At 32.3% G+C, this 23401-nt stretch overlaps 3 protein-coding genes and 1 non-coding gene across 4 annotated transcripts in view; 3 read left to right on the forward strand and 1 right to left on the reverse strand.

The window, feature by feature from the left end:
* Positions 1-3965: 3965 nt before the first annotated feature.
* Positions 3966-9341, forward strand: LOC140920333 (disease resistance protein RPS5-like; the record flags this gene model as incomplete). The annotated part of the gene is made up of 4 exons (XM_073368588.1): positions 3966-4246; positions 4844-4923; positions 5813-8914; positions 9318-9341. Coding segments are annotated over exons 3-4 (3126 nt in total), but the record flags the coding sequence as incomplete, so codon positions are not given.
* Positions 9342-9343: 2 nt separating this feature from the next.
* On the forward strand, positions 9344-14647 carry LOC101504174 (uncharacterized). Its single transcript, XM_073368931.1, has 11 exons — positions 9344-9511; positions 9821-10360; positions 10923-11616; positions 12458-12591; positions 12674-12772; positions 12862-12963; positions 13032-13163; positions 13252-13332; positions 13469-13526; positions 13624-13704; positions 13783-14647. Exons 2-11 carry the CDS (start codon positions 9887-9889, stop codon positions 14352-14354), a joined length of 2427 nt encoding a protein of 808 aa, XP_073225032.1. The 5' UTR covers positions 9344-9511; positions 9821-9886; the 3' UTR covers positions 14355-14647.
* Positions 14648-21192: 6545 nt separating this feature from the next.
* Positions 21193-23401, forward strand: part of LOC140920334 (uncharacterized) — a 2437-nt gene continuing 228 nt past the window's right edge. Inside the window, exons 1-4 of the mRNA XM_073368589.1 lie at positions 21193-21304; positions 21406-21867; positions 22024-22362; positions 22750-23052. Coding sequence (XP_073224690.1) covers positions 21193-21304; positions 21406-21867; positions 22024-22362; positions 22750-23052 — 1216 coding nt within the window. The remainder of the gene's footprint in view (positions 21305-21405; positions 21868-22023; positions 22363-22749; positions 23053-23401) is intronic.
* Positions 21576-21681, reverse strand: LOC113786789 (small nucleolar RNA R71). Its single transcript, XR_003473102.1, has one exon. It is a non-coding gene; the product is annotated as a small nucleolar RNA R71 (small nucleolar RNA).

A 23401-nucleotide genomic window follows, 5' to 3' on the forward strand; every position in this document is an offset into this window, starting at 1 on the left:
TGGAGATGGGGACGCTTGACTGCAGCTACGTTAGGAGGATCTCACGGGGCGCGTGGAGATCACTCAGGGTGTTTAAGTTGTCTTGTAAAATGATCAGACTAGGTTGTCCCAGAGGGAAAGGATGTCTTTCTTTTGGGTTGCGTTTATTTTTAAACTAGAAGACTGTACTACTTTTGTTATGTAAATATTTTGAATTCATGGATTGAGAATTTTTCCGCTGCTTGTAAATTCTGTTGACTTATTTGTCGTTGTGTTACGACTTAAATATTTATCCAAATGTATTTTACCTTATTTAATTCTCTGTTTTATTTTAATTACTTTTAAAAAAAAATACACCCTCGCTAAGAAAAACGGGGTGTTACAGGATGACCCTCTCCTCTCAATTCCGCAACGCATCATCACGTATCAATTAGGGAGCTTACATCGCATTGATAGCCCTCTCCTCCTACAGATGACATTTCTCATAGGGGCGGTTCCATCTAACGGGTAACTCTCCTTAATCAACACGAGGTAACTAGGTGCACCTAACACTGTTAACGATTTAATAACAATAACACCGATTTCCCAAAACGTGCATTTAAAATCATTTCATCGTAATTCATGAAAAACATACTCAATCGCATAACAATTCAAGATTTACATACTGTAGCTCATACGTAAATCAAAATAATAACATATTATATAACAACGACCGTTAAATTAAATAATTGATAAAATCGAGATAAAATTCAAAGGTTGTGTTTCCCAAATTTTTCAATAAATACTTTAATATAGAAAACAAGTAAAATAATAATAATAGCAGTATAAAAGTATATGACGATGATCGTCGTCAACTCACAGATATGGAGAATCGTCTAAGTTTGCTCTCCAAAAACTCTCAGAGTAGCCAACAGGGTATCAACTGACAAATCTGAGTATCAAAAATATTTCCAAGATTTTAGAAAAAATATTCTAAAGTTTAGCTAACTCTAGGAAACCATCAACATCATTTAAATATACTCTAAGCACAAAATAAGATTTTTACTCAAAACTACATTTTTCTATGAATTCATACTAGGATTAGAGTTGTGCATTTACCTCAATGAGTCTCAATAAACCACTTTCAAGAGATGGGTACCCTTTTCCTTCCTTAGAACACAAACCCTAACCCAAAAATCCCAACCAAAAGAATTTGTAGGAGTTTGAGAAATTAAGCTTGTGGGGATGTTAAATCTCTTTTAAGGATTGAGGGTTTGAGTAATAGAGTGAGAAGAAGCAAGGAGATGGGAAGGATAAGAAAGAAAGGAAAAAAACAACAAAAAAGGGGGAGGGGAGTGTGTGCCGAGAGGGAGAGAGAGAAAAATAGGAGAAAATAAGGGAGTAAGATGGAAAGGGGGTGAGAGTGAGTGGGGTTACTTTATTTTTATTTATTATTATTAATTATATTTATTATTATTTTTTTATTTGGCTCGGGACGTGTCAACAAGGTTAGATATGGCTCATGCAATTGGGGTTGTTAGTCGATTTCTCTCTAATCCTGGTAAAGATCATTAGAAAGCAATGAAGTGGATTCTCATATACCTTAGAGGCACTTCCAAAGTGTGTTTATGCTATGGAGGTGGTGAACTTTTGTTGGATGGCTACACAAATGCAAATATGACAGGTGATATTGATTCTAGAAAATCTATTTTTGGGGTATATGATGATGTTTCCAGGGGGAGTCGTGTCTTGGCAATCAAGGTTACAAAAGTGTGTTGCTTTATCCACTACTGAAGTTGAGTACATTGTAGCAACTGAAGCTTCCAAAGAACTCTTGTGGATGAAGAAATTCCTACATGAATTAGGCCTCAAGCAAGACAAGTTTGTGTTATTCTGTGACAGTTAGAGTGCGATCCATCTCAACAAGAATCCAACTTTTCATACAAAGTCGAAGCATATTGAAGTGCGGTATCATTGGTTACGAGATGCATTGGAAATGAAGTCATTTTTAATTGAGAAGATTCATACTGATGAGAATGGTTCAGATATGATGACAAAGACATTGCCTGTGTCGAAGATGATATATTGTAGAAAGAAGGCCTACATGGTTGAGTAAAACTTTCCCACTTGAGTGGTGAGGGATAGATTTGTTGGGTGGGCTCACTCCCCAAGTGGAACCCACCAATTTTACTAATATTATTATTATTAGTATTAATATTGTTATTATTGAAAAAAAAAATGAAAAAAAGAGAATATGTGGTATTATTGAGCTAGGCCCATGTGAAGGAAATAAAAGAGATTTAAAATCCTTATTTTAGATGTGAAGAAAGAAGACAACTGTAACAAACCACAAAAGGATATAGTTTTACTTTTCTGAGAGTTACTTTGACATATCCACTTTAGTGGAATATTGTTATAAGATTCTTATTGTTTATTGATATTCTCTACTTGTTATTATGAAAACTACTCATTAATTATTATAGTGGAAGTTTTCATGGACTAGGTGGGTTTTTATTCTCTCAATTTGAGAGAAGTTTTCCACGTTAAAAAATTGTATTTGTCTCATATTTAGTTTTTTGTCAATTATTATTGCTATTGGAATTGTATTTTCTGCTTGACGATTTATGCACAGTTGAAAAAAAAAATTCGCATTATTGAAATAATTATCTCCGATTTTTTTTCCAACAAGTAACAAGGGAGCTGTTGTTGATTGGCGAAATGGTCGAATCTATGGACGCGTAAATTTACTCTCTCCCAAATCAATTGCAATTGAAGGAAGGTATTCTTCATTACTGTGTATTTTTCGTTCTTCAATAACACAATTGGATTGAATCATAGTTAGAACCGTCTCATACATCGTAGAAGTCTCTTTTTAAATTAAAAACTAGATGCAGACTTGCGTGTTGCGCAGATATATTTTTATTTATTTAATTTAAATGAATTTTAAAAAAATAATATAAAGTTTTATGTCTCAATTTAGTATTTATATCAATAATATATATATATATATATATATATATATATATATATATATAATGGTACCGATATAATTCATAGAAGAGAAGTACCGATTTTGACGAATGACTTGAATAAATAAAGTAACGTATTAATATTGAGATTGATGAATATGCCAAATGTTGAAATAATGTATTTGATAATTGATATAAAATTGAGTTATAAAATATATTACTTTATTGCTGAAACTAAAAATGATTAAAGTGAAATAGTTGAAAATACATTCATCTTGTACTTTACTTTATTACTTTATTACTTTTTTGTTGTCTTACTCGATCATTTTAATCATTCATCTTTGTGGTAATTGTGATTTTTTATATTTTAAATTGGATATATTAGAATTTTAATTTAAAAACATTCAAATTGTTATTAACATTAATAGAGTAATCATAATGATTAACATTTTGGTTTCAAATCGAAATCCAAAATTTATAACAATTACAAAATATTAATCGTCAAACAATTATAAATATACATAAAATATAAATAATTGCAAATGAATTACTTTAATTTCATGTCAATTAACACTATAAAACAATAAATTTAATTTAAATAATTTTAGTAAAATAAAACTCATCAAAATTCAAAAGACATGACTTTGTCCATCGTTTGTAAATATTTATATATTATATATATCTACCAATATTTAAAATTGAAAATAAAATATAAATATTTTTTATTCTCTCACTCGATCATTTTAATCATTGATCTGTGTGGTAATTGTGAATTTTTTTTTTAATCAGATATATTAGAATTTTAATTTACAAACATTTAAACTATTATTAATACTAATAAAGTAATCATAATCATTAATATTTTGGTTTCAAAACTAAATTCAAACTAAAAATCATTTTTAATCCATAATGAGATAGTTACTTAATAATTGTGTAAAATAATTATAAGAGAATTTATTAACTTTTATAAAATAAAATAAAACACGCACAGAAAATAAGACATTAACATATTCTATAATTCACTTTTTCCCATGAGATTGTCAGTGCAACCTTTAAACTATTGTCTAGCTAGCTGTAAACTTTCTTAATAATTCACACTTTTCCCCATGAGATTGTTGGTGCAAGACACATGAGTAGTAAGAAACCAAAAAAAAAAAAAAGGAAATAGTGTTACGGTCTCTGCTGTTTTTGTTTGCTGCAGAACTTGAATTGCATTGATCACTACCGTATTCTCTTGATGCTAGCTACTGCAGATTGAAGAAAGGAGAAGATTGTTCATAAAACTTGCGCTACGATGCACTGAAAGTACTCAAAATCAGGTTAAAAATAATCTCATGGTTTCCTTATATTCTGTTTTACTTTTTTAGTTTTTTTTGTATGTGTTCGATTTCCATTTTCAGTAGCTAACTAACTAATCTTTATTTATTTTTGTCGTCATACCACTATTGTTGGATGCTCCATACATTGAATAATGTTTTAATGCCTCAACTTGATTTTTATTTTTTTTCTATAATTATTTAGAGAAATTGACTTGTGTGCTTAAGAAATTTTTCCTCCGGTTATAATAATTTTTTTAACTCAGAGAGACCCTTTCCACTTATTAAGACTTTTTAGACTAATCGCATAAGATTTCTCTAGTTGCTCAGATTGGTCCTATTTTTCTCGATCCACTAGCATTGTAGTTATATATCAATTATCAAACATAGCATTAAAAGTTCTCTCTACTTGGTAACTACTTTAGGTAACTAATTTTGGCCATACTTAGTTCGAATCCGAAAGGAAAAAAAAGGCAGCTTTTTAGAGTATGGAGAATGTTGACAAAGCAAAAAGATTTAACCTAGAAATATTTAGTCTCTGCTGCTTTTGATTACTACAGAACTTCAATTGCATTAAACATTACTTTATTCTCTCCGTAGATTGGAGAATAGGAGAAGATTATTCACAAGACTTGAGCATTTGCTGAAAGCGGTTATTTGTAAATCTGTTGGAAAACAAGGTAAAAATCATATTCAATGGTTGGTTAACATTATTCTGTTTACTTTTTCAGTTTTTCTGTTTGAAAATTATTTCCACTTTCAGTCTCCACTGCTTCTGGCTACATGATCAATTTGACACAGCAAGCTAAGTAACTATAAGCAAAAATACTTATATCAATTAATATATAAAATATTTTGAATTTAGTAATTTAATTTTCTTTTTGTAATTTAAAATTTATTAATATGATAAATTTCTTATTTATTAATATTAAATTAATTTTTATTCCCCAAAATGTTATTTTAAAATATGTTCAACATATATGTATATTTTACATTTGTTTCATGGACCATCTGATCTTTGATATTCCTGCAATTATAAAATATACTTATTTTATTTTAAATTATAATGTATTATAAAGAGTACAAAGAGATTTTAGTTAAAATAATAAGGTAAAATTGATAGAAAAAATGATAAGTTATACGCTCAAAGACTACTTGAAGTAATTTATCAAAAAATGCTATAAACTAATGTATAAAAACTATAAACTTGTGACAAAATGACTGTTACGATACATATATATTTTTTTTTTTGTCATATGAGCTTATAAACTATGAACTAACTTATTTATCTTACCATAAACACTTTAAATAGGAGTAAAATTATTAATTTTTTTTTATATTTCATTATGGAGGGGGTGATTACTTAACTAACAGCAAAACTACCAAAATAGAAAAAACCAACATAAACAACATCTATAATTAAACTACTCTTTTATTTATTTATTTTGGTCATCATACCTTTCATTTTACATTTGTTGCTCGTAAAACTTAGACTAAAAATTAAATAATGTCTATTTGAAGCTTTGTTGAGCATATATGGCTAACTCTGATCTATTGAAATTGATTTAGATGGTGAGTTGCTTGGCTGAATTGGGGAAGACATATGTGGAAAAATTGATAAATAGGGTAACAGCAGAATTACGTTTTGTATTTTGCTTCACATGCATTGCTAAGGAATTCGAAGAAATAAAACCTGAGTTGGAAGCTGAAAGAAAAACTATGGAGCAACGTGTTCAAGTAGCAGTAAGTGAAGGTAAAGTCATTCGGGCTAATGTTCTTCATTGGATAAAGAAAGTTGATAAGCTGATTCAAGGGAACACCAAAACAAAACAAACATGTTTTTTTGGATTTTGTCCTGATTGCATAGGGCGATATAAAAGGGGAAAGGAGTTGGTAAATATGACAGAGGAGATTAAATCGTCAATAGAAAAGGGAGAAATATTTGAAATTATTGATCTCCCTCAATCTCTTCCAGGTTGTGGTTATTATTCATTGGACTATTACATTCAATTTAAAGGCAGAGAGTCAAAATACAAAGAACTATTGGATGTACTAAAAGATGACAACAACTATATGACCGGATTGCAAGGGATGGGGGGCACCGGAAAAACTACATTGGCCATAAAAGTGGGTAAAGAATTAGAGGAATCTAAACAATTCGATCATGTCATTGATACAACAGTATCATTTACTCTTGATATAAAAAAGATTCAAGATGATATTGCTGGACCTCTAGGATTGAAACTCAAAGACTGTAATAACTCAGACCGACCCAAAATACTAAGGAGCAGATTAACAAATGGTGAGAAAATTCTTCTTATTCTGGATGATGTGTGGGATCAAGACACCCCTCTTGATTTTGATAGAATAGGAATTCCAAAACAAGACAATCACAATGGTTGCAGAGTTCTTATAACCACACGTAGTAAACGAATACTCGATACAATGAATTGTGATAAGAAAATTGAATTGGAGATCTTATCCGATGAAGATGCATGGATCATGTTCAAAAAGTATGCCGGTATAAACGATAGTTTTTCAAATAGCTTGACCAGTAAGGGACAAAAAATTGCTCGCGAATGCAAAGGATTACCGGTTGCAATTGCAGTAATTGCCAGAAGTTTAAAGGGCCAACAACATCGCAAGCATGAGTGGGATGCGACCTTGAAATCCTTGAAGAAGCATGTGTCCATGCCTAATGTTGATGACGATGTGGTTGGAATTTATAAATGTTTGAAGTTTAGCTATGATTATATGAAGAATAAAAAAGCCAAGGAATTGCTCCTCTTATCTTCTGTATTCCCAGAAGATGAAATAATTTCTGTTGAAATTCTAACTAGACTTGGCATTGGAATGGGCCTTTTTGGGGAGGATTATCGCAGCTACAATGATACCCGAAACGAAGTAGTTGTTGCCAAAAATAAACTCATAGATTCTTGTTTGTTGTTGGATGTCATTGATACCGAAAACAAAGAAAATGTAAAAATGCATGATTTAGTTCATGATGCGGCTCAATGGATAGCGAACAAAGAGATTTGGGATGTAAATTTATCTATAAAAGATCAAAAGTTATTGGTTCAAAAAGAAATAAATATCAAATATTTATTTTGTAAAGGGAAGGGCATGGATTTGTTTTCTTGTAAATTTGAGTGCTCCAAACTTGAGACTCTAATTTTTGACATAGACAGTGAAGGCCAGGAATGTATGGAAGTCCCAAATTCTTTCTTTGAAAATATTTTCAAGCTTCGAGTTTTATACTTTAAAAGTACTGACAAAGTGCACTCTCTATCATTACCACAATCAATTCAGTCATTGACGAATATTCGATCTTTGTTGGTTGAAGGAGTGGATTTAGGTGACATCTCTATTTTGGGAAAGCTGCCAAGTCTTGAGACTCTTGATTTGGATTTCTGTGCAATCAATGAATTGCCATTTGAAATTACAAAATTGGGGAAATTTAAATTGTTGAACTTGGATAATTGCGTAATTCGAAGGAATAATCCATTTGAAGTCATTGAAAAATGCTCATCACTGGAAGAGTTGTATTTCAAAAAGAGTTTTAACAATTTTTGTCAAGAAATAACCATACCCGAGTTGCAAAAGTATCATATTCATAAGGGCTGGAGTAGAACGAAATATTCACAATCAAAATATGTGAACTTTTGTGCTAGTGATGCATCTTTTTTTTCAGAAAAAACACTCAATTATTTCATGCGAACAACAGAGTTTCTTCAACTATTAGAAATTGAGAGGGGATGGAGAAATCTCATGCCTGAGATTGTTCCTATAGATCTAGGTATGAATGATCTTGTTGAGCTTCATTTGATTTCTATTTCACAGTTACAGTGTCTCATTAAAACTATTGGTTCTCAAGTACCAAATGTATTGTCTAAATTGGTTGTACTAAGATTAGATATGATGGAAAATTTGGAAGAACTATTCAATGGTTCCTTATCCTTTGACTCTTTGAAGAATTTAGAGAGGCTATCAATGATGGAGTGTAAAAAATTTCAAAGATTTTTTAATTGCAAGCTAAATCTCAGCAATTTGAAGACCTTGATACTAGAGCAATGTCCAATGTTGGTTTCCCTATTTCAATTGATGTCTCAGAATCTGGTGCAACTAGAGAAATTGGAAATAACTGATTGTGAGGAACTGAAAAACATAATAGATGTAAAAAGAGAGGAGGAATCAAGAGAAGAAATAGACGATGGTGATAATGATAACAAGAGGCATGGCTCGATTTTTCCAAAACTAAAAGTTCTTGATATTGAGAGATGTCACCGATTAGAATCGATAATTCCCTTCCTCTCTTCTCAAGATTTTCCAGTACTAGAAGCTATCTCAATCAAAAGATGTGATGGGTTGAAATACATATTTAGCCAATACCAACATGTTGAACTTAAGTCACTAAAACAAATGGAGCTCTTTCAATTACCAAGTTTCATAGATATTTTTCCGAAATGCTATGATTCCATGTCTTTGCTTGTGAATGAGTCATGTTCCACTTCCAGAGATGGTTTCAAGGCACAAATACAATTGGACCCTATCAAATGCAATATCTTCTCTTGGACTTATATATGTTGTCGTGGTGATAAATTTGGGAGTTCGTCAACAACTAGAATTCCATTGGTTTCTGAGGATCAACCACAGGAGTACTCAATCACATCGGTAACCCTCTCACCTTTCGGGTTTATTGTGATACTTTATCTTTTTAATGTGTATCTTGTATATTATTTGATAGCTTTTATGCATATTTAGCATCCCAAACTTGAAGGTTTCTATTATAAGTTGAATATGTTTGGAAGTGTTTCAAACACTTCGATGCACTAAATTTATTATAGATAATGTTAGCCTATCTTTAGGACTTATAAAAGAAAAGTTTATTATAGATAATGTAAGCCTATCTTTAGGACTTATAAAAGAAAAATTTATTATAGATAATGTAAGGCTATCTTTAGGACTTATAATAGAAACGTTATAACTTATATGTTTGCATGTATATAAGTTGTATGCACATGTAAGGAATGTTTAGTATGATTTTTAGTTCCTTTACATTGGGATTACATTACAGGTATCAAATTCACACAATCTTCATATTCCACTCCCAGAGATGGTTTCAAGGAACAAATAGAATTGGACCCTATCAAATGCAATATCTTCTCTTGGCCTTTTATATGTTGTCGTGGTGATAAATTTGGGAGTTCGTCAACAACTAGAATTCCATTGGTTTCTGAGGATCAACCACAGGACTACTCAATCACATCGGTAACCCTCTCACCTTTCGGGTTTATTGTGATACTTTATCTTTTTAATGTGTATCTTGTATATTATTTGATAGCTTTTATGCATATTTAGCATCCCAAACTTGAAGGTTTCTATTATAAGTTGAATATGTTTGGAAGTGTTTCAAACACTTCGATGCACTAAATTTATTATAGATAATGTAAGCCTATATCTTAAGGACTTATAATAGAAACATTATAACTTATATGTTTGCATTTATATAAGTTGCATGCACATGTAAGGAATGTTTAGTATGATTTTTAGTTCCTTTACATTGGGATTACATTACAGGTATCAAATTCACACAATCTTCATATATGGGAACGTGCTCAATGTCTTTCGGTACACCCACATTTCATGTGCAATATTAAAAACATTGTGCTGTTTCAAATTTTGAAGATAAAATCGGTGTTTATCCTGTCTATTGCTCCAAGAATGTTGGAAACTTTGACAATTACAAATTGTGATGAATTGAAGCACATAGTGATAGATACCGAAGATCATGACAGTAGTGGCAATAATTGGGGCAATGTCTTCCCTACATTGAAAAGGCTCCACGTTCAAAAGTGCATGCAATTGGAATACATATTTGGACACTACACTAATGACCATCAAAATCACACTGAGATTCACCTTCATCTTTCAGCATTGCAATATCTCAATTTTTGCAATCTGCCAAGTTTAGTCGCTATGTGTCCCAAAAAATATCGCCCAACATTTCCATCTTTAAAAGAACTTGAACTAAAAAATTGCTCCCAAGTTGATATCAAATCTATCGGTGATTTCATTATTCATTCAGTTTCAAAATCTCAAGACAGTACAATCATGAAGGTATCCCTTTTTTCTTATATATTTTTTGTTTGCCAAATTAATCAATGATTTCATTCTTACTCGAAGAATGTTATTGGATTGCAATTGATAACTACTTAGTGGAAAAAACTTGAAACGGGAATGTCACATTTGTTCCAATAGAATCAATGTTTGTGCAGTGTTGGTGAATCGTGTTAAGATAGTAGTTCCAAGCAAGATCTAAGTCTCACAAGTGCTTGTTTTTTTTAGTAGTGTGTTGATACTTTAGAATGTATCTCTAGGAAATAGATTGTGGCATAATATGTCCGTGTATTCTATGGTTATGTCAATTATTCTATCTTAATAATGAATATACATTTTTTTACATCATTTCGTATAAAAATAATGGAACCAAGAAAATATCTAACTAACTTGACAAATCATTTTAAATGTATAATTTTTTTATAAAATGGAAGTTTAATTTCATGTAATTTAAGAATATAATTTTAAACGAGATCTTATTTAATTTTAAAAATGTCTTTTTTACTGAATTTTAGAAATGTTATTATGATACAACTAATTTATTTGGTGTACATACTTGTAGGAATTGAGCGTGAAACATTTTATTCCTTTGGAAAGTCTCAGGGTAGATAACTCCAAAGCAGAAAATTTATTTTGTCTCAATGAAATGGATGGACAACCAATGAACTTAGGGTTGCAAAAGATTCAGTTATCTGATATGCATGATATGAAGTACCTTTTTGGGGGACCCAAAAATTCTTTTGTCCTAAAAAACCTTACAAAGATAATAATCATACGATGTGAAATATTGGAAGTACTTTTCTCCACTTCTATTTTAAGATGCCTATCAAAATTAGTTTTTCTAAGAATAGAAGAATGCAAGGAGTTGAAACATATCATTGAAGATGACTTGCAGAATCAAAACATGTTGAATTCCTTCCCAAAGCTAAAAGTACTTGTTGTAGTAAAGTGCTGCAAGTTGAAATATGTCCTTCCGGTCTCCATATGTAAAGAGTTTCTTGAGCTAGAGGCACTAGTAATAAGAAAAGCACTTGAATTGGAGGAAATATTCAAAAGTGAAGGAGATCATAAAGTCAAGATTCCAAAACTAAATTTTATAGTATTTGACAAACTACCAAGCCTCTTCTTCACCCAAGGAATTCAATTTCAGACAACAAAAAATCGTTTTGTACGAAATTGTCGAAAACTCTCTTCGTGTTTAGCATCTACTCCCTACAGCTTCGTTGAAATTTATAACTTTTTCGTACGAAACACAGGTACACATTATACCCAATATTTTTTAAAACCATTATTACATGTTGGTTTTAATTAACTACATATCATGTCGTGTTTATAAAATATTTTGATAATTGTGTTTATTTTTTGTAATTCTTCTTATTTATAAATGTGTATATAGACAGTTTTACACTACCACAAAGTTCTTTACAATAGAAACAAATGTATGTTACATTTTATTTGAATATATACTTTCTCAAGTCAATCGAAATGTAGACAGTTTGAGTTTTACAAATATATATGTCTATGTATCTGTGTGTGTGTAATTTTAATTGTTTATCTGAAATAGACTTACTTGATTAATGCCCGCCTTTCTAGATACATTTGTCAAAATTTTCTTGAGAATTTATTCTTTAACTTTTTCCCTCGGCATTTCTTACCAAGTATTAGGAGTCCCTCTGCATTTCTTACCAAGTACTAATAGAGAATATATATGTCTCTCTAGGTATAGCTTTTTCAAAAAATATTACGACAATGTCAAAGATGTCATATAGTCATTTGTTTTATCTTTACCAACCAATTATATGTCTTTTAATATTAAAAAAATTAAACTAGTTGGTTGAAGAATATAACAAATTATCTAAAGTAGAAATGTGCATGAATAAGTGTTTTTGAAAATGCAAGAGCACATAGAGTTACCTATATACTTAGAGATGCTTTATGAAAGTGGTAAAATTTTCATTATTAGGCATAGACAGATAAATAATTGTACATCCTAGTCAACATCTTGGTTTTATTGTTGTGCTCATGAGTTTCTGTTTTTTTTTTTTTCTGAAGAAATGTTATGCTTATGAGTTACTATCTAATAATATTTTGCTATAGATCGTGAAACATATAAAAACGTATTTCAACAATTACAAGAAGAGTCCGATGGTAGCGATAGTGGTAATGAAAGTCCAAGTGCAGAAACCACTGAAGATTTTGATGGTGGGATTGAAGTTGAAGCGGCATCACAGGTCAATACCATTCTATTTACTCACACCTGAATACAATCACCATGACAATGTCTTTGAATCAAACATACTATTTTTTGTGCAGATACAAATGAAACTCACACCAGAAGCAGAGCATGAATTTGTTGAAAATGTTCCGGATTTAGAGATACCATCAATAGCAATATTACCAACAAATTCAAAAGTAATTTGCAGGCCATATCAAATTTCCTCTCCATAAACTCATTCAATAGTCTACGACTTTGGTAATGAATGCATCTGTTCTTAATACAGGAGTTGGTGAATGAACAATCAACCAATCAACAGTGTTTGATAAACCAGCAACATCCACTTGGAGAATTTGATACTACCGCCAAACCTTCTCAAGGAAATAATGTAAATATAGTATCACCTTATTGTGCATATAATACACTACAGCTTATTTACCTTTTCCTGCTGCACAGTGTTTGAAAGAAATAGAGGACCAAAATATTCAAGAGGGTTATACACCAGAAAAAACTGTTGCTGCAACTATGTCTACCATTTCAGAAACAAGAAATGGGCCACCTATACAATTAATTTCTCCTAAACAAAAGGCATATCCCCTATTTTGCATGTTTTCTTTGACTTTTTAATGTAGGAATTGAATTATACTACCAACTTAAACTTTTTATTTTTATGCAGTGTGTTGAAGAAGGAACTTCATTAACAAATGCCAACACAATAACACCGTCAATTCATTTAGAATTAGTCAGTTCATCAAAGGTGAGTGTATAGTATGTAACCAAATTTTCAAACATGTTCTATTGGTTTTAAAAAATTGTTAATATAGTGAGGCTAATCGTATAAAAATTAATATTTTGGATATGTTAATATCATTTGTTTATTTGAATATGTGTAGGAACAACATGTTGATGTTAGAGACTCAGTGGAAACTACCAAGACTAATGATGATCAAGGTGAAGATTCTTTTGGATAAATTTTATTTTCTTATGTTACCTCATCACCCTTTTGATTTTTGAAGTTGAACTCTCTCCACTTCCGCTTTTTGTTCAGTTTCTCTAAATGATGATGTTGTTGTCAAAGTAACCTCAACTATTGAAGAACAATTTCATACTCCTTCAATGCCTTTTGAAGGTATTTACTCAATTTTATTTTTAATCATTTTGTTTTAGTTCTCTGGAGAGCCTTAACTAGTCTTTTCTTCATTATTAGGGAACCCTTCTCAAATAGTGGAAGATATAAATTCCCCTTCTATTGTCACATGGGAGCTTGAGGAACTGGTATCCAAGAAGCATTTGGATTACCAAAACTTGTCTTTGTTGACTGATTTTCTTGTTAAGCATCCTTCATGTCTTTTAAGGGACACCTCACTTAGTAACCGATACAAGGGTTATGCATATCACTGCCTAGCTGAGCTATTGAAATTCCTCCAAACCCGCAGTGTGTTGGATGTTTTAGGTTCAAGCCACTCTGTATTTGTTGAGTTAATACAAGATGCGCGCAGATTTGCTTTTGATAAGAATTGGTTGGATGGTGTCGAAAAGCGCGCTTTGTTTCCTGATTTGCAATTCTCTCAAGATGCATTCCAAAAGTTATTGGATTCCAAGAAACATGTTACCAAGGATGTTGAAGATATGCTTTGGAAGATTGACGTTTTAGCTAAACAAATGGATGTTTTTAACCATCAATTGACCTCATCTGAAGCTGTTTTGCAGAGTATCATTCAACAGGAGACACAAGTTTTAGAAACTAAGGCTGCTTTAAGTGCCCCTCTTGGCTATTAGATTATTTTTCCTTGCATTCACTTACTGCTATATCTTTTATTGTTGGTGTTTTTATCCTTGACTCTTTGATAGTCTCTCATAGCACGTTCTGTATGCAGAGGAAATATTGATTGCTAGCTTTTACCGAATTGAGTGGATCAACCATGCTTGGTTATGTGTGGCATCTAAAGCTCATATAACCTTTCATGATATTTGATGTGTGGTGCGAAACCGGTTAGAATTAGCCGTTGAAGTTGTGGGATTTTAGAGAAAAAGAGAAGAGAAAATAATAAGGGTTTGAATATTATTGATAATAGCTTTATGCTAACTTGATTACAAAAGACTCAATACTAATTTCTATTTATAGAGAAACATAGATTTAATCCTAAAGCAGGTATAAATCATAATAATAATGAGAGATATTCTAAGATATCTCTATGATTATAAATTGATCATAGAGAATAACTCTAATATAATATAATAGATATTATAAGATATTTTCTAATATTCTAACACTCCTCCTCAAGTTAAAGCTTAGTCTCAAGCTAAAGCTTACTAAGCTTTAGCTTGTTACAAGAAAACAATGTTTTGCTCCGCAAAATAATAAAAAAAGATGGAAAGACAACTCAGGGATGCATGTGAAGTCAAAGAGAATTGCTATAAATATTAGTCAGATAGCTGGAATGATCATCAGCATGAGAGAAATTCATGACAAGCAATTGAACAAAGTAAAATTCGCCCTTCTAAAAAATTGCATTTGGAAGCTTCAAACTAATAATATCAGAGACTCAAAATATTTAAACTTGAATTTGCTTCAAGGAGAGAGAGGCATGCTTCAGGGAGAGAAAGGCAAGACCAGTACGTCTGGGACAAAGATGGGACCAGTGTATCTGGGACAAATTGCCAAGTTGTATGCATGTGGCTCGAAAGAAAAAAACTTAAAACAAATCTGGAACCAGGAAGTAAAACTCAATCTAGACGACTGAAACATCATGACGGAAGGCGGACAGACGCGCCTAAGCTCGAGGCTGTTGGTGGCGACGCGTGAGATGAACTCGGCGGATCTTGGAGGCACATGAGCGCATGTGGAGCAACTTTTGACCTAAAAAAATATGGGTTGTGTACATTGGGAGATTCTGCACACAATGGAAGTGGTTGTGTCGGAAAACTTTTCCAGCAGCGACAACGGGCAGCAGCAGCAGACAGCGGCAGTAGCAGACGAGACAACAACGACGATAGGAAGCAGTAGCAGACGGGGCAGCAGCGACGATTGTGGTCGGAAGTGACATTAGTCATAAAAAGGAATGATCATGCTAGAAAAGAGAAACTATGATTATATTCTCAAACTGTTGGGAACTCAGCAGCAGAATAGAGGCATGATCGTTCAAGGATGATCGAAATAGGCTCTAGATACCATATTGAAGTTGTGGGATTTTAGAGAAAAAGAGAAGAGAAAATAATAAGGGTTTGAATATTATTGATAATAGCTTTATGCTAACTTGATTACAAAAGACTTAATACTAATCTCTATTTATAGAGAAACATAGACTCAATCCTAAAGCAGGTATAAATCATAATAATAATGAGAGATATTCTAAGATATCTCTATGATTATAAATTGATCATAGAAAATAACTCTAATATAATATAATAGATATTATAAGATATTTTTTAATATTCTAACATTAGCCATAGTGAACACTTCAAATCTTGCTTATCTGTTTTCATGAAATTTGTAGCATTAATAATTTATGCCTCTCGTAGTATATTGGTAGCATGATATTCTTCTAAAAATTCTACTGTGTTGGTTTAAAAATGTATGTTAATCAACCGCTTCCCTCGCCATAGCATAACATCATGTAATAATTAATCAAAGTTGAGAACTCATACAGGTGTACCACAGAAGATATGGAATTACCTAAAAGCATGGGTAAATGAGGTCTGCATAAACTAAAAATTAATTTTTTTCTTTCATATATTGCATAATTTAGAAATATTGGTGTGATGGCTGATATGCTTTTAAACTATATCATGTTGTTTGTGTGAAAATTATATTTACAATAATTTCTTTCTTTAACTTTGTCTAGTTTGTGCCTAGTGCAATCTGTTTCTGATTTTTTATCTCAAATCTTTGGATCAATGGGCTAAGTAAAAACATATCTGTTAATTGGTAACCATGCAACTGACTTAGGGTGATGTGTTGGATGTGATTAGGTTGACGGTATTTTTGAAAAATGGGCAATGAAAATAGCATAATTATTCTGTCCCTTATTATAAGATTGAGTAATATTACATAGACACATATTTCCAAATATTCATTCAATACTTCATTTTCTCTCTATTTCTCTCTTATATCACAACATCATCTCTATTTATTTTTCTCTCAAAGTGTCTACTAGGTGTATGGTTGTCACTTATAAAATTTTTATGTATTAAGAAAAGTAGTTGTAGCATTAAATTTATCAAAAATGTGTTACACAGATGTCCTTACAATTATTGATAACATTAGAGAGACAAAATCACTTTATGTTTCTCAATTGATACTTATATTAAGAGACAAAGAAATATTAAAAGTGAGTCTTGTAATGAAGGATGGAGGCAGTATAAAGCAATTGATTTCATAAGGTGGGGATGGAACATTGAGATTAGTGTAATAAAGAGATCATGAGTTTAACTCATTTTCTAACAAAAAATAACAACTAACTACTAACATTTATCATTTCAAACCAAAAAGTTTAAAGAAATTGACGAGGTCAATAGAATAGCAATGCTAAATTATTGAATTTATTGTCATTGTATTATTCGATATATTGCATGGACAATAAACATAATCATTTTAAAGTGCTATAAAAAAACTTTGAAAATGATTTTGGGAGAACTCATCAATCATTTCTTCCACTTGGGTATCATTCTAGCTCAATTTTTAGGATGAAAAGTCATCAAATGGACCTTGTTTGATACAAGTGACATGTTAGAACATTTAACCATTCTTACTTAATGAACCCTCAACATGAATCAGTTAAACAATAAAAACATGATCACAAGTTTGTAGGATCGAGTTTGATGGCAATCATGGAAATATCTTAAAGGGTTTTGTTTATCAACATGAACATGATCCTCTAATAATACATAGTATCCTCCATAAACAAATCTTGGATGCTCAAGGAAACACAAAGCAGATACATGTTATATAACAGAATATTGTTTATTATCAAAAATAATAGAATAAGTAATAATGAGGATGATTGGTTTTTGTGGTGTGTCCCGTATTTGCAGCACATTTGGTGTTAATAACAGTGGCTGCTTCTTGAGGTAGTAATAGCATCTGTTTAGTAGTTTAGGAATGCCAAGAAGTACTGTGATGTTATTTGTTTTAACTTTTGGTTTGGCTTCATTGTAATACATCAAATTTTGGGGATTGGATCTCTTTATGGGGAGTGTTTGTAAGACATGTGCACAATATCTTAATTCAGTTGACTTTGACTACTGGTGATGGCTATTTCTGTTACCATATCCAACTTTTTGCAATTTTTTTGTCATATCATATCCTTTCCTACTAAAATGATCTTGGAGATTTCTGATGAATTAGTTCAGTTTTCACACTTGTTTCGCAATTCATACAATCTTTAAAAAAAATATTTCAACAGAGAGAAAAAAGAAAGAGAACATTGTGAATGCTAGAAGAAAAAAAGATATATTAATAAACAAAACCAATGGAAATCCATTGTAAGTAACATAACAGCCTATATAAAATATGTATATGTATCAGTTTGTACATCTTGGACACCCCTTTGCTGCCCAAATATAACTTAGGCAAATACAATCATCACAGTCTAAATTAATAGTTTCACTAATATATAATTCACTGTATTATTTTTATTCTACCAATAGAAGCTAAGCTAGTTCTCCTTTCTATTTATTTATTTTTGTTTGAAAAAGCAAAAGCAGATTTCATTAAATAACTCAAAACAAGTGCTCAGTACAATTAGGTTATCAAAAGAGAGCAATCTCACACATAATCTATACAATTAAACTACTGAAAGCTAGAAGTTTAAGCTAAAATGAGATAACCAGTTAAAGCATTCCTAATCCAACCAAAAGCATGTATGCACTTATAATATCATAAAAGTAAATTGACTGATCAAGTATTAACTTAATATGTAAATGTATATTGTGTTTTCCTCCATCTATATTATAGTAATCTTGTTGATGCTGGAAGATCTATTAGTATGAATGAAAGATGAGAAGAAAACATACATGCAAACTATCACTTTTGAGAAAGAGTATTATTGATTAAAACTTTTCTTCTTTGTCAATGTTCTATATCTCTATTTTCTATAAACTTGTCCCTAACCATTTAGAATGTTGTTATATAAAATCTTTTTTAAGTCCTTTTCAAAAACTAAATAAATTAAATCTTTTAAGTGATATCAGTAGCAGTAGTATTAAAGGGCTACGTATGTACAAAAATTCAAAACAACACTACAATATCAAAATAATTGGCATAACCTGTTGACTTCAATACATAATGCATTTTCTAGGATTTGAAATAAACAAATTTGTGCATGTAAATTGTATAAAACGAAATGCGGGATTAGAGAATCAACGATTACAACCAACAAATAAATGAAAAACTACTAACCGCAATTTCTCAAATTGTGGAATCCATCAATCATTATATAATTAAAATTAACTCATGAAGCCACTAGTAATTAAAACAAGCATACAAAAATAAATAACATAAACGGAAATTTAACATATAAGTTGGTGCTAAATCATATGACCAAGTGACATAGCCAATGCCAACATCCCAATATCAAGAACAAGTTGTTATCAAACTCTCTACATAGACAGTTAGAACCATTATCAATCTTGGGAGTCCTGGAATCATAAACAACCAACTTTAGATTCTTTATATCGATATACACCAACAACATTTGTTCATCTTAATCAATATATGTTACCATGATACATACGAGGACATTTTCCAATATCTTCAAAGAAAGGAATAATATATAATTTATTCCAAGAATTCTTCTTTCCATATTCCTTCACAACCCATTGACCAACTTGGTTGAATTTGAAAATTTTAGGTAAACTTAATTGATGTATGATTACGTGATCACATATAACGCATCTTAGGGAAATTGAGTTTATGTAAGCTTCCTAAACTTAGTCCACGTAGGATATGTGATCACAATTATTGTACATTATCTATTTTTTATAGTGTTGTTAATTAATGCAATGTTTACCCCAACCTAATGGACGATGAAAACAGAAATTTTAACACAATGAGCAACAACATGGAACCATAGTTAACGGATTCTACGAATTTATTTGCTACTAATATGACGTTGAAGGACATCACCTCTTAGCTTCTTTTTATTGTTCAATATCATCTGCCACACGATTGTGAAATAAATAAATAAATAAAGTGTATGTTTCATGTCACTATGAAAATAAATGTTAAAAATATAACGTCACTCAATTACCACTTCATCCTAAAGTTGAGTGGACATGTGATATGTAAATTCGCAAAGTCATATGTGTTAAGTGGATTGTCAGAGAATCCTTTAGTTGTTGCATTTTGGGAGGAAATATGCTGTTTTTGGGGCTCCTCCGCATCCAGCCATGGAGGCTGATCCATTTGCTCCAAAGATATAGTATGACTATCAATTTCTCTAAATTATACAACATGTTCTAACAATTGGCATCAAGAGCTTGAGTTCTAAACCTTTGGGAAACACGATTGCAAGTGTGAGGTGGAATAAAAAAAAAATTGGGAAACACAAGTGTGAATGAAAGAAAGAAAGAAGATTTGAATGGATAATGATTTCCATCGAATTTGCCAATCCTTGATGGGAAGAATTGGGAGAGGTGGTCTCTATCAATGAGATTGTTGCTGGGAGCTCAAGAAGTGTTTGAGATTGTTCAAGATGACTATGAACAACTTGGTGAAAATCCAATAGAAAGACAGTAAACAACTTTCAAAGATTGCAAGAAAAAAGATTGCAAGGCATTGTTATACATCCAGCAAAGTGTGGATTCAAACAACTTTGAGAGAATTCTGAAGGCATCTACATCAAAGGAGGCATGGTAGATCTTGGTTAACTACTATACATGTGGGGAAAAGACCAAACAAGTGAAGCTCCAAATGCTAAGAAGGCAATACGAACTATTGTATATGGAAGAAGATGAAGTTGTGGCAGATTACTTCAATCGTGTGTAGGTTGTTGTTGATCAGATGAGAACAAATGGTGAATCATTAACTGAAGTGGTGGTTATTGAAAAGATCCTTAGAACATTAACACAAATGTATGATCATATTGTGGTGGCTATTGAAGAATCAAATGATCTTGATAAGATGAAGGTGGAGGATTTGCAAGGCTCTCTTGAAGCTCATGAACTGAGAGTAAGAGAAAGGTGTGCAGCAACCTCAGCAACTCAAGTGTAGGCCCTACAGGCCTAAGTCAACAAGAAGACCAACCAAGGTGATGTAGAACACAAGAAAGGAAAGGGTAAATTCAACTGGTACAAGAAACGATTCAATACACTTACTGAAATGCTATCAAGTTTTTGGCGCCTTTGCCGATGATTGCCATATCACTATTGAGTTATAATTTATTTACTTAATTGGAATTTTTTACTCTGCAGTAAAAAAATTTAGTTTAAAACTTTGCATTACTCACAATTTGTCTAACCTTGTATGCGAGGCCAGTCCTTAGCTGAACTTCTCTTTGATTCAGAAATCGAAAAAACTACAAAAGCAAATTGAAAGGTGAATCGAGAAAGGAGACAAAGGGAAGGACAATTAATAGTAGAAGAAAACGATTTGGGGAATTTCTTCATATTTGCGGAGATGACTGATCTACCACCTGAACGTACCTTCGGCGAGTATGGGAATCGAGATAGAAATCGGGCTCGGTTAGCCACCCATAACCAACCGGTTATAGTCAACAAGTTTGAAATAAGTCTCGCTCTATACCGAGAGTTGAAGGAGATTCTTTTTCCGGTAAACATAACGAAGACGTCAATAGACATCTCACAAACTTCTTTGAACTATGTGAAACAGTGAAGGTGGATGGTTGCTCTGAAGAAGGAAAAAGGTTGAGACTATTTCCATTGTCATTGAAAGATGATGCTAAGGAGTGGCTTAATTCTTTACCTTCTGATAGCATCACCACATGGGACGAACTTGAAGATAAGTTATTGGAACAATACTTTTCCCCTGTTGTGTTCGTTAGAAAAAGGCAAGAGATTTCCAGTTACAAACATAAAAAAGGAGAATCTTTTCGTGACACTTATAGGAGGTTCAAGAGTTTACTAGCAGGATGCCCCAATCATGCTTATGACGACACTACTCAGATGCAAATATTTTATAATGGTTTGAGGCCTAACACTAGAATTATGTTGGATGCTACAGCAGGCGGTTCTTTGAATTACAAAACCACATCAGAAGCACACAAAATTATTGAGATCATGGCATCAAATAAACAAATGATGTTCTATGATAGAGGTTTTGGGTTAAAAAGTGGTATGCTAGAATTGAATGTTATGGATGTTGGATTGACTCAAGGGAAGTTGCTCTCAAAACAGATAGAAGATGTTATCGTCGCTGAGATAAAGAATGGGATGGCAGCTCTAAATATACAACCCCAAGTGGCCTCATTCAAATTATTGAAACATACAGGTTGTGATTTTTGTGGGGGAGCACATAAAAATGGAACTTGTGAAGTACCAGATGATGATGATACAGAAGAACTAGAAGAGATGAACTTTGTGGGTAACAACGGGAAGCAGAACAATCCTCACTCTAGTACATACAATCTGGGTTGGAGAAATCATCTAATTTTTTCATGGAAAGATCAACACGATGGACCCCAAGGTCAACAAGGAGCTCAATCAAATCAAGCTACATCTCGTAAAGATGCTTGGGAGATTGCTATTGAGAAGTTAGCAATGAACACAAGTGCTTTCATTGAAGAGTCAAGAGCCGTCCATAAAAATCACTCAGCTTCAATCAAGAACCGTGAGACCCAAATGGGTCAAATTGCTCAACAGCTAGCACAAAGAGCGCTCGAAAATTTGTTTAGTGACACAGTTCCGAATTCACGAAATAATGTCAATGTTGTGACAACGAGAGTGACAAGGTAATTGAACCAGTACCACCTAAAGCCAAAAAGGGTGGAAGCGCTTCAATTCCATCCACTCGGAGGAGATGTTCAACCCAACATCAGTTGAGGAGGACATCATTCTTGAAAAGGAGGAATAACATGTGGTGTAGAAAAAGAGGCCCTGCCATAGCCTGAAATTCGACTTCCATTCCCTCAAAGATTAAGAAATGAAGAAACTGAAAAATGATTTGGTAAGTTTCTTGATGTTTTTAAAAAATTGCAAATTAACATTCCTTTTGCAGAAGAACTAGAGCAGATAAAGGCTTACGCCAAGTTCTTGAAGGATATTATGTTAAAGAAAAGAAAAATTGGCGATGAAACAGTGATACTTACTGAAGAGTGCATTGCTATTCTACAAAGGAAGTTGCCACCTAAGCTCAAGAATTCTGGAAGCTTCTCTATTCCTTGCGCTATTGGGGATAGAACTTTTGGGAAAACCCTGTGTGATATTGGGGTTAGTGTGAGTCTTATACCCCTTTCTATATACAAAAGGTTAGGCATTGGAAGAGTCAAAGACACACAATTGATGTTACAATTTGCGGATCGTTCAACGAAACACCCATATGGGGTGGTGGAAGATGTGTTGGTCAAAGTTGATAAGTTCATTTCTCCAGTGGATTTTGTGGTACTAGACATGGAGGAAGACAATGATATTCCCTTGATCTTGGGGAGACCATTCTTAGCAACAGGGAGAGCTATGATTGATGTGGCGGATGACACCTTAACCTTTAAGGTAAATGAGGAAACAGTTACATTCAATTTTCTAAAAGCCATCGAGCATTCAAACGAAAGAGAAAGGTGCAACCGAATTGAGATTTTCAATTCGATAGTCGATGAAGAAGTTGAACATCAAGGACTCATTCAGCCGTTAGAAAGAGGGTTATGCCTACCCCC

Source organism: Cicer arietinum, chromosome 5 (assembly GCF_000331145.2).
Source record: "Cicer arietinum cultivar CDC Frontier isolate Library 1 chromosome 5, Cicar.CDCFrontier_v2.0, whole genome shotgun sequence".
Lineage (NCBI taxonomy): Eukaryota > Viridiplantae > Streptophyta > Magnoliopsida > Fabales > Fabaceae > Cicer > Cicer arietinum.

Bases quoted from the DNA above. Each gene is read 5' to 3' on its own strand.
- LOC101504174 (XM_073368931.1), top strand. From the start codon at position 9,887: ATGTGCAATATTAAAAACATTGTGCTGTTTCAAATTTTGAAGATAAAA. The intron at 12,592-12,673 runs GTCAATACCATT...TTTTTTGTGCAG, and splicing joins AAGTTGAAGCGGCATCACAG to ATACAAATGAAACTCACACC. The intron at 13,333-13,468 runs GTGAGTGTATAG...GAATATGTGTAG, and splicing joins AATTAGTCAGTTCATCAAAG to GAACAACATGTTGATGTTAG.